The sequence below is a fragment of the Vespa crabro genome, chromosome 19 (genome assembly GCF_910589235.1).
Source record: "Vespa crabro chromosome 19, iyVesCrab1.2, whole genome shotgun sequence".
NCBI classification, from domain to species: domain Eukaryota; kingdom Metazoa; phylum Arthropoda; class Insecta; order Hymenoptera; family Vespidae; genus Vespa; species Vespa crabro.
The window spans coordinates 81487-100393 of NC_060973.1; the positions used below are offsets into that span (position 1 = coordinate 81487).

General features: G+C 33.5%; 2 protein-coding genes across 4 annotated transcripts; both read left to right on the forward strand.

Moving 5' to 3' along the window:
• The first annotated feature begins 1639 nt into the window (after window positions 1-1639).
• Window positions 1640-9142, forward strand: LOC124430845 (synaptic vesicle glycoprotein 2B-like). The gene is made up of 11 exons (XM_046977979.1): window positions 1640-5067; window positions 5182-5232; window positions 6175-6336; window positions 6408-6570; window positions 6688-6809; window positions 6909-7147; window positions 7245-7577; window positions 7712-7856; window positions 8058-8217; window positions 8706-8833; window positions 8903-9142. The coding sequence occupies exons 1-11, from the start codon at window positions 4941-4943 to the stop codon at window positions 8971-8973; spliced, it is 1701 nt and encodes a 566-aa protein (XP_046833935.1). The 5' UTR covers window positions 1640-4940; the 3' UTR covers window positions 8974-9142.
• A 1034-nt stretch (window positions 9143-10176) lies between these two features.
• On the forward strand, window positions 10177-18840 carry LOC124430846 (synaptic vesicle glycoprotein 2B-like). Of its 3 annotated transcripts, none has more exons than XM_046977980.1 (12): window positions 10177-10600; window positions 13733-14055; window positions 14291-14347; window positions 14873-15034; window positions 15123-15285; window positions 15377-15498; window positions 15573-15811; window positions 15941-16167; window positions 16287-16504; window positions 17136-17295; window positions 17708-17835; window positions 17979-18840. In XM_046977980.1, exons 2-12 carry the CDS (start codon window positions 14052-14054, stop codon window positions 18032-18034), a joined length of 1536 nt encoding a protein of 511 aa, XP_046833936.1. In that variant the 5' UTR covers window positions 10177-10600; window positions 13733-14051; the 3' UTR covers window positions 18035-18840. The 3 variants fall into 3 exon arrangements, with proteins under 3 accessions (XP_046833936.1, XP_046833937.1, XP_046833938.1); XM_046977981.1 differs by having other exon boundaries at window positions 13737-14055; XM_046977982.1 differs by lacking the exon at window positions 10177-10600 and adding an exon at window positions 12561-12710.
• The last annotated feature ends 67 nt before the right edge of the window (window positions 18841-18907 follow it).

Consider the following 18907-nt stretch of genomic DNA (forward strand, 5'->3'; position numbering starts at 1 on the left):
TATTCTTCGTATTTGAAGAATCTTATCAGTTTTTTGGTACCGCAAACTTACACACACACGCACATATATATATATATATATATATATATACACACACATACATGTAATTGTTTCATGCATAGTAGAATTATAATAGAATAAAACGATTAAAAATATAAAAAGAAAGTTAGGAGATGAAAGAGCTGTTCGATTTGAAAACATTACCTGATTGCAATAGTTACAGTATAGCTACTATCGCTCCAACTTCACAATTTTTACCTGGAATATTTTCTAAATATTCTAAAAACTATGCGATTTCAAAAAATGTAAGAAAAACAAATAAATGTTTTGAAAGTTACGTACAAAAGAAAGTTATGTACGCCGTTAAGCTTTGGATATTATTATTTGCGAGAGAACTTCTACAAGATATTGTTCCTCATTACTACAGGATCTAGAATCTCTATTTATTTGCCTACCTGGTTCTAAATAATGTAATATTTAATTTAAATTTACCTCGAATCAACTCTTGTTAAGTTGCTTGTTTACTATTTTTTCTTATGTAATTAATAATGATTAACCGTTCCAATCGAAAGAAAAACGGTAGCTTTTGGGATAAGTTTGTCAAATGTTTACGTATTTTTCATATGTGATTGTCTCCGAGTAAACTCTTACTTAGTAAGTAATAGACATATACAAACTATCTGTAACAGTGAACTATCTATCTTTATGTATCAATATTACAGAGAGAGAGAGAGAGAGAGAGAGGGGTTCAATCAAGAAAGAACATGGCCTTAAATCCGATTTGCTTGTTTATCACAAAAAGCTTCGAATGTCTCCATCCACTAGCAATCTTCGAGCAACATTTCTTTCGATCAAGACAAAAGCTCGGGGATAAAAGCTAGTACAGTTTATTCAACGCATTATCGTTCTATCAAATTGTTTTCCTTTCTTTAAATCTTCGTGTGTAACGGCTTAGATATATTTACAATGACGAAATATGAAAATCTTTCCAGATTCCACGAACTTTACAAATTTAATTATTATTATAGTTTCGATCATCGGATTTATTCGCTACCAATTCGCTCATTAACTATCGAAGAACGGAAATCGAAGGTTAAGTTATATATTAGTTTGTTGCTTGCGTCTCTATGCATCTACCATTATTACTATTGTTCGTTTTAGGAAGAAGAATGAGAATCATTCTTCGTAACTTTATTTCTCACGACGGAAGGAACTCAATCGTTTCCGTCCTTCTCGGCTTTTTATCAAGACGCGAGAAAAAAGAAAGCTCTGCAGGATTTAAGCGACGTTCTTCGATCGATCGTGGAAGTTCCGATGAGGGAAAGAACGTAAATTACTTTTCTTGTTTTCCTAGAAATGTTCTCTCTCTCTCTCTCTCTCTCTCTGTTTTTCTCTCTTCCTTTCTTTTGTCGTTTCTCTTTTTCTCCCTCTCTCTGTTCCTCTCTCTTTTTCTCTCTCCCTTTATCCATCCACTTTTGTTATTTTTCATCGTCAGGCTTTAAAAAAAGAATTACATGATCTTTTGCGTCATTAGTACTTCTCGAAAAAGTAATGAGTACGATCTGGACTCTTAAAGAAAAAAATACGCTCATTTTATTGTATTTCTTTTATTATGGCCAATACTTTTAATTGACTTTTTATAAATGAATCATAGATATGTACATATGTAAACACTGCTACACAGTATTTGGAAAGCAATAAATGCTTTTCTTAAAATAAAAGATATTAACAGTTTCTCTATTGTTTCCCAATGTATACAAACTTGGTATCGTTTGTACATTCGTTGGACACTCAATACTCAATTATTTTACTCTGCTCTTCTTTCTTGTATTATTCACTCTACTTTGATCTATTTTGTATTACTTTTAATTACGTTTATTCCGTACGACTCTGATCTACTCTGTACTACACTGATCTCTACTTTGTACCCACCGCACTCACGCTTAGTTCTTTATATTGCTTATCATTTCTTTTTTTCGCTCGCTCATTATCGCTTTCTTTCATTCATATATATCTTTTAGGACGCGGGCCTACGAACTGCGTCCAGACAAAGCACATTCAGATAAGGGTCCTAGACGTCGCATAATCTCCGCATGTGCATAAACATTCATCTCTATCACTCATATACAACACATTCGCTTACATATCTCTCATATCACTTACACTCCAAAGCTACGCCTCTATCTTACAAACTTCATTTTCAGCACTCCTTCGATACTTACACATACATGAATATTTTCCTAATCCTACATACATATGTGTATGTATAATATATATTTACTTTTTCTAAGTTGAAAGTGCTATATTCAATCTCGTCGTTTAAACATTAGAGACGACAACAAAACTCTTTTAACATGACATCTGAAAATAACTGTACGATAACGATTACAAAAATATGTTGGGACCATATCTAAAAAATGCTATCTTATCATGATTTCCGGACTTAATTGATGACGTAAATGAAAAAAGAAAAGTTATAAAAGAAAACAATGAGCTTATAGTTAATAATGTAATCGAAGCACTCTCTTTTTGTCTTTCACAGATGAAGCTTCGAATAGAATACCTGATATTTCAAAAATTCATGTTTTTCTTCATAACTTATATAATCATAAAATTGTTATTTTATGACAAAGTCACCCTGTTTTAGTATGAATTCAATATGACATGACGGAAATATACAAGAAATATAAAACTTTTTAATACCTTGCTGTTTTTCGAATGAACAAAGATACTCAGGTGTATCACGTATGATTCGCGTACGAAACAAGGATAATACCAATAATAATCATATTGTAAGATTTATTATTGAATCGTGATCATCGTTACAATATTGTGAAAAATAATTTTTGTTAAAAGTATAGGGGTAGATTAGGTGACGAAAGGTAAATTTATCACTAGATAAGCAAGAAAAAAAAAAAAAAAAGAAGAAGAAAAGATTCCCATAGGCTTTACAATTTCCAAGATTTTCAACATTTTCTAATATATTGTTTCGTTTTCTAACATCAATGACATTAATCAAAGTGTTAATCGTTCTAACGACGAGTCTTTCTTTTTCTCTTTTCAATGATTCACACAATAACTTTCTTCTGATGACTCACATTCGTGATTATCGATCCGTCTTTTAATATACTGCTATGTGATTGATAAAATTTATTTAAAATATATCAGAAAGCTCTTCTGTCTTCACGATTATGATATAACAGAGATACTCTTTCTCCCTCTCTCTCTCTCTCTCTCTCTCTCTCTCTCTCTCTCTCGTTGGTAATCTCACGATAGAAATAAAAGTATTAGATAGTTGTCAACAATAAAGTTATTACCTGAAAGAAACGATCGACTCGATACAACCTAGCATCACGTGAATGAACAATCAACAAAGTTGAAACTATTTAGCCAGAGTCGATATAAATGCAAGAACGAGATTTTCTTTTCATGAAACATCAATCGTTGTTCAGTTGACGTCTCGCATCACAGGGCATTTTCAATCCTTTGCGGAGAGATTCGTCCGACAAGCGAGGGTCGCTATGGACAAGAGTTGATTTGATCGCGCGCAGTTGATAAAATATAGACGTTGAACGTTTACCTTAATAAAAACTAAAACTCGTGTATGGGATGTTATAACGTATAAAATATATAAAAGGCTTGCTGGTTCGTCTGATAGACTGAGATAGATTGAGATATATTAAAAGTTAAAATCCCGATATAATAACGATGCAATCAGTTATCCGCATTTACAACACTTAAAATTTCAATAGCATTTGTAAAAGGTTCGGACCTTTCCAACATCAATTACTTACAGATTACGTTATCGAATTTACAAGTACTTATTATAAAATTCGGAAACAACTTATTACATATAAAATGATTATATTGTAAGTAGATGGAACTTTATTGCTTTTGAATAGTAATCGAATAGTAATGAAATGAAACTTCGTTATTGAAATTAAATTCGTCATACCTCGAAAACTTTTGCGTACCAAGATTTTCAATAAAATTGAAAAATCCCTTTATATATTGGCTACGTTTTTGGGTATCTGGTAACACTGTGCGTCGTTTCTATTTAATGGAGTACGTCGAGTACAAAAATAGTCTCTTGCAAAATCGACGATGGCTACTTGCGTGCTAGTCACTCGCTTCGAGTAAGAGCGTAACGATCACTTTTTATTCACATTCCAAGTAGTTTTTACTTGCGAGTTACGATCCATACGAGTATAAATTATTTTGAGAAAATGTCGCACGGATTAATAAATTCGTGATATTACTTTGTACAAAATTCTACGTTCATCAAGAAACAACGTGGATTTTCTAAATAATATTGACGGCAAAATATTGACGTTCTATAATATCACATGATAAGAGTTAAATTCGTTTCGTTAAACTTGAATAACTGTATTAATGTAAATGCCAGTGACATTCTAATTGTTAACTTTAAGAAAGATGAAATCAAATAAGATTTTAATCATTATCTTAAATGATTAAGCGGAGACATTATCGAAAATTGGAGAGCTAGAGAGGAGGTGATGGGATAAGAGGGGAGAAAGAAAATACAAGAGCTGCGATTTTAAAATCCGTTGCTTACTCTCGACGATCGCGTGATTTTATTGAACGGGAATTTCTCTCTAACGTCTTCGATAAACGTTATCACGTGCTACTGCACGATATAATTATATAAACGCACGCAGTGTCGCGAGATCGCTTTATAATAGAGCCGATCTAGTCTTTCGACTTTGACTGGATGTTTCGATGAACGTCGGAGTTAGTGAAAAAAGACAAGGGGAGACGACTTCGTCGACACATTTCTGTAGTTTTGTTTATAGCCTCTTTTCTTATCTCCTCGTGATATTTTAATCATTTGACATTGAATATATTCTCTTGTAGCGAATTCTCTTCATTAAGAAATAATTTTTTATTGAGGCTACGGTGAGAAATATTCAAGTTTTCAAATGTCGTTGATTAGCGAGGAACACGGAGTTAAGGATATCTTGTTTCGTCCTCCTCCTTCTTCTCCTCCTCCTCCTCCTCCTCGTCATCATCATCATCATCATCGTCATCTGACAAAGTTCAAAGTAGGTAAGGATAAAGTATTTATTCTGAGAGTGGAAGGGGACTACGTTTTGAAATATGATGAATTCATTTCTCGCGAAAAAATAATATTACGAGTGTGAATTTTTTTCTCATTCGCAGATATCCGGCAAACCGATGAAATCGTTGTGCAAGATGCTCTCAACGAGACAGGTATGTTACATAATATTTGCCATAATTCGATCACACACACACACATCAATTGTATAAGCTTTTTCATGATATTTTCTAACGATATGTAATTCAGTAAAGGCATTTAATGTAAGAACGAAATCTAATACATTTCTATGTTTAAATCAAAACTCACGACTTTCCATTGAATATAGATTATATATATATATATATATATATATATATATATAAGATATATATATATATATATATATATATATATATAAGATATATATATATATATATATATATATATCTCTTATTTTTCCATGAAGAATATAAAACATAACGATAATCATATAGATAAGCGAATGGAACGATAAAAATTATTTCCCATGATTATTTTATTACAAACAATAATTTTTCTATCTTGTTCTATTAATCGATTGGCTCTGCTTATGTGACACACTTGTAAACAACGTGATATTAAGTGTCAACGGAATGGTATACGAGTTAATAAATCGATTAAAATCGGTTAAGGAAATAAAGAGGAGAAAACGATCGATCAATCTTTCTACATCGTAATCGTTCGATCTATCGATAAAGAAAATATTTTTGCTTAAACGTTAAACTAATTCTTTACTTTGTATTTAAATTTCATTGGAAACTCACTTTCTATTTAAATTTAATTATCTAATATTTTTAGTTATTAATTTATCAGGAGACAAGTATAATTATTGATAAAAAAGAAAAAGAAGAAACTAAATTTAGATGAAATCAAATAAACTACTTTCTTCTCATATTTATGACTTTAATAATTACTTCCTTTTATGATAACTTGAAATTATATTTTAGGCAGAAAAAATGACCTGACCCATACCTAAGATAACACGAATAAAACAAACTGAATACCTAATTATTATTATTAACTATCAAATAATTATTATTAATTAACGAGTGTACTTAAATTATTCTTCATTTGAGGATTTGGAAGGTTCAATTTCAAAGTATTGGCCGTCTCTGCTCTTATTTGTATGAACGCTGCCTTTGGCATGATGAGTATAGGATTCATTTTACCAGCGGCAGCGTGCGATTTTAAGATGACAACGGAAGACAAAGGTCACCTAATTGTATTGACCATGCTAGGTAAAATAGAAAATCCGCACAATTGATTGCGCCTGCTGGGTTGCAGATATAAATGAATGTATTCTTTTCAGGTATGTTGACGGGTTCTTATTTCTGGGGCTGCCTTGCTGATACCAAAGGACGAAGAATTTCTCTCCTGGCATCCCTCTTCCTTCACGGTAGTTCCGAATTTTTAGCATCACTGATACCATATTATTGGGGCTTCGTGTTAGTCAAATTTATCAGCGGTCTGGCGTTAGTATGATCAAAAAAACACAAACGAGAAAGCTTATCGGCGAATTCATCGAGCTGCGTACGTTGTACGCCATAAAGAATTTCATCCGTAGACTATCTGCATTAACAAATTTTCAGTATATGTGGACAGTTAACGATGCTCTATACGTATCTTGCCGAATTTCAACCAATTAAGAAGCGTGATTTGTTTCTCTCATGGATGGAAACGGCATGGGTAATGGGAATGGTGATCGTAGCGTGTAAGTATTCCAATTCTCGTTGGATTTATTTCTTTTTCTTGTTTTTTTCTTTTTTCTTTTTTGTTTCTTTTCTACATAACATCCTTTTTATATTTTCAGGCGTAGCTTGGGCTATAGTCCCGTTGGATATAAAATATAAGACTAACACATTTTCCTTTCGCTCGTGGAACTTGTTCATCATGATCTGTTCTTTGCCATCTTTTACAATTGGAATCTGGTTATCATCTTTCCCAGAAACTCCAAAGTATCTTGCTGAGACTGGACAAAATAATAAGATGTTGAAGGTTTTAGCTAAAATGTATTCGGAGAATACGGGGAATCCTTTGGAAAAATATTTGGTAAGTTCACTTTCGTCAAGTATTCTTGAAAATCTAATTAAACGTTTCACCGTTAATTTCACATTTTTAATACTCAATTTTCTTCTCATTTGAATAGACGAATTTGAAAAATTGTGGAAACCAGTTGCTTTCAGAACTGGCCTTTTGTTTAGAAGGAAAGATAAACGAGAAAGAAGAGACGATCAAAACAAAGTCATTGAAGATTACCATAACGAATACATTTTTGCAAACGTTGATGCTTGTAAGAAAGCCATATTTGCATAAGACGTTCATCGTATGTTCCGCCACATATTTGATTATGACTTCTTACTACATGTTGCTTCTCTGGTTGCCTGATCTTTTCCAAAGATACGCCGAATTTCATGAACGTTTTCCTAATCGATCGGCCACGGTATGCACCGTTGTCGCATTTGAAAAGAACAACGAAACGGTGAGCGAACAATTATAAATAAACTTTTTACAATCTCACACACACACACACATTAATATATATATATATATATATATATATATATATATATATATATATATATATATATATACATATGTACATATTCTTTCTAGGTAACGAATATGGATCCCTTCGGTTGCAATACACCGATACAGAGCAGCGTCTTCTTATACGCATTTATTTTAGCATTATCAGGAGTTCCTGTTGGTCTTACGTTACCTCTCTTAATAAATCGTTTAGGATATAAATTCTTTTTAGGTAAGTCATCGTCAATGCGATTATGGAAACAAATCAATATACTTAGACTTTCTTTTTACACGTATTGATTTTAGTATACTTTGCGTCGATACACTTTTTCCTCGAAGATATTTTTTATTATTTTTTATTATTATGATACATTTTGATTAGTCAACACTTATTGGTCTAGATTTATCATGTCAGCCTTCCTTTTTGTTTTAGTTGTCGGTACGATAATAGCCAGTTTTGTATCGTTTTGTATTTTACTTGTTAAAACATCTGTTGAAAATTTAATCATCTCGTGTATCTTCGAATCCATTACATCAATTTGTGTCAGCGTTGTCTCCTGTATGTTGATCGACTTCTATCCAACTCACTTAAGGTATTTTATGCCATGAGTATTATAGACAAGTTTAACTATTCATATTATTCTAAACTACTTATGCACCACTTTAAACGCAACCTTAACACGTCTAATATATTTTCATTTATTTTTAGAATTTTATATCTAACAACATTGATTTCTCTTGCGAGATCTTTATCAAAAGATACAAATACACAATTATGCGTCGTATATTTTTTCTCGGTTCGCATGTTTATTTATAGAGCATTATATAGAGTATTATCTTACTTCGCCTAATCGATCATATCTGTCGAAGAAAATCAAATTCGATCGAAACAAAAATGTACGATAACAAATACGTGTAGAAGTTTCTATTGTAAGCAATGTTTTGTTAATCGATCGATAAGAATCATTCGCATCGTCCGAGATCAATCGTTACAAAAGATAATAAACGGAAGGGAGAGAGAGAGAGAGAGAGAGAGAAAAAGTTAATAATTGCGATATTTCTCTTTGTTGATTCTTTTCAGATCAATAGCAGCCGGTCTCGCTTCATTTTCCAGTCGGCTAGGCGCAATGATGGGAAACTTGATGACCGGAATATTGATCGATAATCATTGCACGATCCTCATCATATTGGTAGGGTTACAACTTTTTGGTGAGTGCTAATGATATTAATCAATTTAAAAAATTGTAATCAATCTTCAACTCGAATTTTCCTTTTTAGTGTGTGGTATACTCAGCTTGCTTACACCGAAAAAGAAAGAAATGGAAAAAGCAAAGATAACCAAATTCTAAAGATATTTGGATATTTTCTACAATAAGCTACTTAGAGATATTCTCGAAGAGCGAAAAAAGAAGAAATAAAAACAAAGAAGTTGGATATGTTTCCCCATCATTTTCCCTTTTTTCGTGTTTTCACTATGTTGTTCTTTGAAACGTGATTAAAATACTATTTATCATGGAATTTTTCTATTTCCTACCGTTCAAAGTGTAGATAATAAGAATGTTTGTTTCATTAATAAGGTCAACGTGGTAGATCACGATAGAACGAAGATAGGTATATGGGTATATTCATTTGTACGTCTTCAAAATCAACGCGCTCATTCAATTTACTTCTCGAGTATAAATTTCGAAAGTATACATGACATATATTATCTCACAGATATTCGTTTTTTTTTTTTTTCATTGTACCTTAGCCTTAGTCAGGCTTAGCCGACCTTCCGATAACAACTACACCGCGTGAAAAAAATGGGACGCTTATTGCGATACGCAATTAATGGTGTGCGGTTATCGTATGATTCGAAATATTACCATTTTACAAAGACGACATTAAATTACTATAGTCTCAAAGAGATTTTCAAACAGTTTCCAAAATCGGGGAATTAGAAATTAATAAAACTCGAATCGATATATGAAATGTAATAGATCATTTTTGGAAAAGAAAACTCCAATATTATTTAACAATTTCATCCGTAGAATGTTGTGACTCGACGAAACACAATGTTTACGTTGTTTCGTAATTATTATAATTTTCAACGTTCAGTGCAAATTGCAAGTTCTAATTTAATTAACAAAACTCTATCGACTCTAATTCGTGTATGTTGAGGTCGTATTGTATAAAAAAAAAAAAAAGAAAAAAAAAAAGAAAAATAGATAAAATAAAAAAGACGAAGAAGAAACTATTTCTTATATTAATCGAGACCATTGACTTATTCCTTAGATGGTTCATTCGATACTTTCAAATAGGTTGAAAACAAAATTATTTGGCGAACGATCGCCCTAATATTTTTGGCAACGCGAATGTCCTTGATGTTGACCAACGAGTTTCCCTTTCGCAAAGTCTTCTAGCCAATGTGTACGAAAAATAAACATCCGGAAATGACTGGTTAAGACCGCATTGGCACGCGAATCTACAATGTGACTTACCTATATCGATATAAACTAACATACATAACTTTTCGAAAGGAGTTACAAGGTAAGAATACGTAAGGAGACTCGGCAGTGCCATCCGATTGGCGTCCAGACACGGGACCAAACGATATCTCTCCTCTTAAACGAAAACGAAAACTTTCGATTTACAAATTCGAAGATAACAGTCCGAGAAAAAGAGAAATAAAAGGAGGGAGAGAGAGAGAGAGAGAGAGAGAAATTGCGCGTGTATAGTGTGAATTAACGTGTCACTTGGCGTCAGGGTTGCGTTACATTGCGTCGCGCGTTGTGTCGCGTCGCGTCGCGTAGGATCGCCTAGCCTCGTGTCGGAATTGGCCATTACGTTTGGCATCAAAACCAACGTTCGCTTTCCAACGTTCATCTCTTTAACGTTTCGACTCAAACGAAAAAGAACAGATACGATCATCCTTCTGTCACCCTTACATCGTCATAACGTTCGTCATTTCCCTAAAACAACGAACGCTAGCTACTGGTGATTGATCGTTCTATCTTTTCTTTCTTTTATTTCTTCCCCATTTCTCAGAATATCGGCTTCTTCAACTCTCCTCTGTTACAACGTTAACGAGGAATGATACTTTGGATAATTCGAAACAATACCCCAATCCTCTGCGAAACGTAGGCCAATCCTCAGGCAATCCGTCCTACCCCTTTTTTCCTTTCTTTTCCCCTTTTCCTTTTTTCCGCGCGAAACGGTAGAAAATCTCGAGGGAAATTAAAATGATGGCGTCGTTTGCAGATGTTGACGCTCGCGTTCAACGTCTTTTATTACTTCGTAACATTCTGCTCTCGGGCGAAGCGCCAGTTTTGGATTATTAACTATCGCTACGGAGTTATCGATGAAAAATGTCTCATCCATATCGTACGAGTGCGAGTATGCCACTTATCAGTATTAGCTGACAGTATCGTTGAAGATCCTTTATTTTACTTTCCTTATTTTCTTTCTGTTCCGTTGACGGAAGAGATTAAGCCACTGTATTATTTCACCAATAATTTTCAAAGAATTAAAGAAACGTGAAAAAGAATAAAGATAATTAGATGGAAGAACTTAAATGTTTATAAATTAGTTGGTTATAAAAGCGTTGAACGAATGAAAGAAGGCGATACGCTGACCGAACATTTGGCAGAGATCCCTTTTTTTTACGGATCGTGTGCCAACAAAATCAGATCTTATTAGTTTTGTTGTTTCTTCAGAACGGTGAGAGGAACTTAATGATCGATTTATAACGCTCGTTGAGTGCTCTGATACCGACGATATCATAAATAAAAATAATGATTTCTCAAACAATCCCGACTCCATTTTCAAATTGTCGATCTAATCTCTTTTAATCTTTTTACAATCGAACAGTCTATCGGCTTGAAATAGTATCCTATTAAAAAGATATAACGTGAGAGATCAAAGATAAAATATCTTGGACGAGTTAAATACCACGATTCTCTTTCAAATCTTATTTCTAGACTTTCCATGAATATATTTTGACGCTTTCTTCGTGATGTAACTCACTTTTAAAAGAGATCGATCAATAGCGCGATCTTCGATCGTATAGAGTGGGATTGTACTCGCTGGCTAACTCATTTCATTTGCGATTCGTTTCGATCCACAACCGACCCGATTGCGATAAGGATCAGAAATATCGACATTTCTTCTTCCTTATTCTTCGATTTTATCGATCAGATTGGCATTCCTGAATTGGATTCAAGGCAAACTTGTCAACGCGCTAAATTAGATTATATGAAATCAACAAATTTTCCTTGAAAAAGAGAAAAAGAGAGATTTATAATGTCGAACATTGGTAATAACATCTGAATTATAAAAGATTCTTGAAACATTGTACAATTCTCATACATACAAAGCATGTTGCGTTAAAATAAGTGATTCAGTCCCGTTAAAATAAGTGATTAAGCGACGATCAATTTAAAGCAGTCTAGATCAGAGATATATATCGTCGGGGAAAGCTTTTTGAAAGCTGTTTTTAACAATAACCGATCAGATAAGTCATGAAGTTAAGTGATGAACGTCAACTTTATTTTTTAGCAATTTTTCACGGTTATTGCGCTTAAAAATGTTTGCTTACCTTAAGCTCCGCAAAAAAAGAATTTCGCAAAGATTTTCTCTCGCTTACGAAGCTCGAAAGATCGACGAACTATGATACGCATTCGGTGACTTGACAAAAGGAATTACTTGCTCTTCACAATGAAATAATCATTTATGTAAAACAATATCATATATTGTTTTGAGAAGGAAAAGAAAAGAAAATGAGGAAAGAAAAACGTACATTTCATTTCCTTCGAGATGGAAACTCCTTGAAAGAGTTTCCATCTCGATGGAAAAATGAAGAAATAACGGCGATAACAATGCATAAATGATAGATAAAGTGATCATTTATAGATTAATTATATTTCGTCATTGATATTTTTTATTTCATTCCTTCGAGATATACTTACTGTACTTCAGTACAAAGAGGAGAATTCTTCTTCACCTTCGCCTTCTTTTACGCCAAGATGAAGATCACATTCGTTATCAGAATGACTTAATAATTCAAGATATTTATTCTGACGTATATCAGAAAGAAGCCATAAAAAAGGTAGCGGTTCATGACGTATCCTTGCTTTCGATGAAACAAGAACTTGTTATCTTTCGTCAATTAACCGAGTTCAAACAAACGGATCATGTCGTCGGTGACTTTCGTATTCCTATGACAGAAAAATGCAGAAATTTTTAACTGGTAGTTCGAGATAAAGATCTTTCTCGAAATCTTAAAGGGAAGCTTAACAATATCAGGTGATGTTACAACTTTATGTCTTATAATAGCTCACATGATCGACGATGAAGACCAATTGGTGGACCATTGTCTTCTTAGGGATTTAAATTTCTTCGAAGAAAGAAAAGGGAATAATAACAAACTTCTTATCTTATATATCGTAGCGTGTATTCTTTAAAAATATTATTTTTTCTTATCTCATCAGAGATAATCCGAGAGATCGAAGAAGAGATATTCAAATTTGGTAAAATGAAAAAAGATCGGATTTAGTATAAATAGTACGGTATAACTAACATTCGGATATTTCTAAAATATTTACCGTCGGTCGATTAAGAGTGATTAAAATCGTTCATAATGAAGATCCTCGGTTAACTCTTCGTTGAAACCTCTGATCATGAATTTCGAACGTGCAATTGGCATTGCCATCAAAGATGTTTTATGAATTAAAGAGCATCAGGTCTCTTCTTTTTCGGGGCATGACGATTAGAAGAGAGAGAGAGAGAGAGAGAGAGAGAGAGAGAGAGAGAGAGAGAGAGAGAACAAAAAAAGAAGATGGATTGGGCCGGGGAAGGGGTAATAATATCTTATCTCGCTTAAGAGAATGGGCTACTGGAATGGGTTCAAGATACGTAAAGAAGGTAGAATCGATAGAATTTCTGTCCAGTAACATTCATTCACCGGCGATTAGGCTAAGGTGAAAGATCGGTTGGTTGTCATTATTATTAGTTGTATTCTTGGTAGAATTGTTAAGGGTACAGTGATGAAGGGAAGGGTTTTGTTCGCCGATCTACAATAGAGATCGGCCACGGAAGAAAACAATCAGTTTCTTTCTTTTCTTTTCAAAGGAAGACCAGAAGAAGAGAATCTCGTCGGGATTTAGGTGAGAAGACATCGGGAGAAAATTCTCTCGGTGGAAATCGTCGAATTCGCTTAAGCGATAAAGACGGCGATCAGATACCACCGAGTATTCACCAATGAGCGTGGCGTGCAGCCTTTACGGCAGAAGACAAAACCGTGGTACACGTACGGGAAAGCGACAGTGCATCATCGTAGCTGCCTGCAGGACCCCCCAAAGAAAGTCCTTCGTTGTAATTTCCTCACCACCGAAACTGACGAGGACACTTTGCGATTTGAACAAGTCTCGTTTGACCACGAACGATCATCATGGGTAGGTTTTTTTTTCTCTTCTTTTTTTCTCTTCTTTTTTTGTTCATCTTTTTTCATTTTTTTTCCACGAAGAAAGATTATGCGAACAAGGAAAATGATCGAGATCAGAAATAGATCTCATTTTCTATTAGGCGAACCATTGAAATAAGTCGTTACCGTTTCGTGACAATTTTTCGACAAACTTTCAAATTGAATTTTTATATATTTACATATATTATTTCTTATTATCTTTACAGGACTCGATTTCTTGGCAGACGGAGGTGCCGACTTCGAGCATGCAATCACCGTAACAGGTATGTTCATTGTCAAAAAAAAAAAAAAAAAGAAAAAAAAGAAAAAAAAAAAATCTTATCGAGTTGAACTTTTGAATTCTTTATCTTACTTTGATGAACCATCGTGTATTTTATTTTTATTAAATTTTAGCAATTAGTATAAACGATTTGTACAATGGCATACATATACAGATATATGCGTCCATTAGAAAAACGCCTAGTCTCTTATCAGCAGTCGTATCGTAACGTTAAATCATCCATCTGAAAGGTACAATTGTCAAACATTTTCGATCAAAGTCAAAGATATGATTTAGTAATTTGAAAATTGTAATTACAATCTTCTCATCCCTATTTTCTTAAATAATAAAACAATTTATTCTTTCGTTTATAAATTTGCCATGACGTTGTAATAATTTTGTATTACAGGGATCGTATATTGGACTCGCTTTAAAATAAAATAAAGAAAAATAATGTCTTGAGTATTACATAGGAATATATGCCGTGTTTATCAATAATTTCTTATTTATTGTCTTCACTCATTAATAGGATTTGGAAAGTTTCACTACATGTTACTTGCAATATGCGGGCTAATTTACATGGATACGGCCATCGGCGTTACAATACTCTCTTTCGTTTTACCTGCCGCACAGTGCGACCTGGAAATGGATTCCACTGCAAAAGGATGGCTAACGGCATCTCCAATGTTGGGTAACTATTATTTAAGCATACTTTATTATAATTACTCAATTAATATATTATAAAGAATTTTAATGAATTTTTTGTTATCCATTCGTAGGTATGGTGGTTGGATCATATATATGGGGATGCCTGGCTGATACCAAAGGTAGAAAAGTAGTATTGATAGCTACCTTGTTAATGGACGGAATAGTCGGCGTCATTTCGTCGTTCGTCCAATACTATTGGGTCTTTCTAGTCTTCCGATTTTTTAATGGATTCGCGTATGTAACCAAGTCTTTTTGAATGCGTATAAAAAGATGCGAGAAATAATTGAATTAACGAAAATTAACGTATTTCTTTCTATTGAAAAAGGGTGACCGGCGCGATGGGAATTTGTTTCCCATATTTAGGCGAATTTCAGCCGACCAAATATCGCGAAAGGTGCCTATGTTGGATGGAAATGTTCTGGACGGTCGGTGTAATATTATTACCTCGTAAGTAATCTTCCTGCTTGAACGTTCGTCAATTCGAAGAGATAATGTTATAACGGAACAAATTTTCTTTAAAGTAATTGCTTGGTTAATCGTACCGTTGGATCTTTGGTACGAATCGGAAGTGTTTCACTTCAAATCTTGGAATCTCTTTGTGGCACTTTGTGCCTTACCTTCGATCGTCCTCGGGCTTTGGCTCTTCGCTTTTCCAGAGAGTCCAAAGTTCTTGCTTGAGTGCGGTGAAGCCGACGCTGCCTTAGAAGTCTTTAAGTGGATCTATGCTCAAAATACTGGTCAAGATCCTGAAACATATCCAGTAATTATTAACTTTAATTAATTAATAATTTTCTCTTTTTCTCCTTTTCTCTTTTTCTTCGTAAGAATTATACGATTTGATTAGCACCTAATTTAAGTCTAATCGTTCAATTAAAATTATTTTTCCCAGGTTAAATGCTTGCAAGAAAAGACGAACAATAAGGACAAGAGCACGAGGTCATTGAAACTTCATAAGAAGAAAGATCTGAAAGTTCTTTTTTCGGAGGTTTGGGAATTAACGATGTCTCTTTACAAACCTCCTTATCTTCGTAATACGTTACTCGCTTGTGCCATTCAATTCGGGCTTACTAGCAGTTATTACACTCTTATGGTCTGGTTCCCTGAATTATTTACTAGGTAAATATAAACTTTGAAAATGATATTTCTTTTCGTCTCAATAATCCCGACGCAACGATATTGCGTCATGGTATTGTCATGGACTTTTTCACGATCTTTTCACGATCATGTATTTTTAGATTCGAAGAATTCGAGAATGATAATCCTGGTAAGACCACGTCCGTTTGTATAGTGTCAGCCCTCTCCGACAATGCAACCAATTTGGATCCTTATGGATGCGAAACAACCATCGGCGTAAACGTTTATCTGCATACCGTTTATATCGGTCTCGCCTGCATACCCGGTTCCATCATATTACCCATTTTTGTACACAAATTGGGAGCAAAGTTTTTCCTAAGTAAGTATTTCGAATGTAAATTAATTCCCTATAATGCCATATAACTTTGAAGTCGCACAATAACAAAATATATGCATATATGTATATCTACATTTTCTATATTACATTTCATATCATCGTTATAAAATAATTTTCTTATTGCATATGCCAAATTTCCAATATTTTCTTTTCAAGTCTATAAATTATATTTAATATAGTACAATAATACTATATATACTATGTATATATGTATATATACCGAGAGTTCAAAATGCGAGAGCGTGAAAAAGTTTTATCTCGAGAACACAGAATTTTGAAGAAAAATTGCTTAGATAAGAGTTATTTGATTTTAAAGAAGAAATATTGCGACTTTTTCTTTCTTTTTTTTATTCGGTGCAAGACGATTTCCAGCTCAACTTTGTCTCTTTATTAAATAGAAATCTAAAAAAAACAAAAAGGAACGAGTAAATTTTCTCTAAAATTCATTCATCCGTGCCGAGCCGAAAAAAGATCGGGTCATAGAGGATTAAATTCCTAGCGAGAATTCTAACAAGCATAATTGGACTCCTAATGCCTGGAAAAGTGAAGATGAAAAGTGGAAGATGCAACTGGCAGATGGTTGGTACTAATAATGAATTGCTTTTTATTACAGTCTTATCGCTGCTAGTCTCCGGTGCAGTAACCGTAGGTTTTTATTTCGTCGTAAACTCCACTCAGAATCTAGTACTATCGTGCATCTTTGAAGCTTTAACGTCGCTCGGCATCTCTTTAGTTTATTGCATAATCGTTGACATGTTCCCGACGAATCTCAGGTAAGCAAACGGCACGATGTTACCTTTCTGATTTATTTATTCGAGAAAACACGATACATAACGATAATTTATTATCATTTAGTGGGACATGCATATAAGATGTGCAATTTTTCCCGTTTTAATTTATCACGTGACGACAAACTCTGATCATATACACTCAATTTGCATCTCACATTTATTCGATTTACAATTTAAATATTGTTATCTAAGTAATATAAACAGAAAAAAATCAAACGAATGAACATATTTAGTGTAATTTGAAATACGGTAAAAAGTGGTAGTATTATTGCCTTTTTCAAGATTTTAATAAACCTAGATTTATATTATTCTATTACATATATAAAATCTATTTAGGCGACGAATGTAGAATCTTTATTAAATGATAATTAATTAATACTGATTTTATCTCCAGGGTAATGGCAGCAGCCTTATCTCTAACGATGGGTCGATTAGGCGCTTTGGTTGGAAACTTAATATTCGGTTATTTAATTGATTTAGCTTGCGTCGTTCCTATAGTGATATTCGCTGCATTCTTGTTTCGTAAGTTTTAAATAAATATTTTTTTACGAAAGAAAAAGAGGGCGCTTGTTGATGTGTGCATGCGCGTCTACACGTACGTCTATATATTTTTCTTTGTATTCTTTATATATCGTTCTAACGATATGATTTCTATTAAATTTCAGTATGCGGCTTTTTGTCATTTGTACTTCCACGAACGGGAAAAGAAACTCTCGATTAAACAATGAGAGAACTTAATTGTACGAGGAAACGTGACCTCGTGTCATTTTAAGGAAGTAAACACCCACACAGATGCAACGAATTGGATTGGTCAAAATGAAGGAAGAAAAAGTATTTATATTCGCATTATTACATGTATATTGTAACGACTGTATATGTATGTATACATATATACGCAAGGCACTTGGAATTATACACGGAACTTAATATGTATACACAAAGCGCGCGCGCGCACACACACATACACACACACACACACACACACACACACACACACACGTGTAGCAATGAGAAATGTCCATTGACAATTGTAATTCCGTTCTTATGTTTCGTATTACAATAAGTCACGTATTCATTTCACTTCGCTCGATTCTTCCTGATATGCATTAAAAAGACGATATCAGTAACAGGATAATGACAGTCAGATATAAGACATTGGTTGATTCGTCTTCTGTACCAAAAAAAAAGAAAAAAACAAATTTTATCATCGATCATGACGTACATGTATATTTATTCATAATTTCATGAAAAAGTAAGTCGTTTTTATCCCGTTCTATTAATTATTATTCATTCAAATTATAATAACGTACAAATGCATATATTTATATATATATATATATATATATATATATATAAAACACACACACACACACACACACACACATATATATATATTATGCGTATTTATTATACTACTATCATTATGTGAGAGTCGACGAGTAAGATCGATACTACCTGTAGAGATACAATCGTGGTACAAAATTCTGTGACTTTTCGATAAAGATCCCATGTTTCGTCCAATTGGTACTTTCCTGTGGTTTTTTTTCTTTTATATCCCTTACACTTCCAATCTTTTCTTTCGTAAGTAATCTTA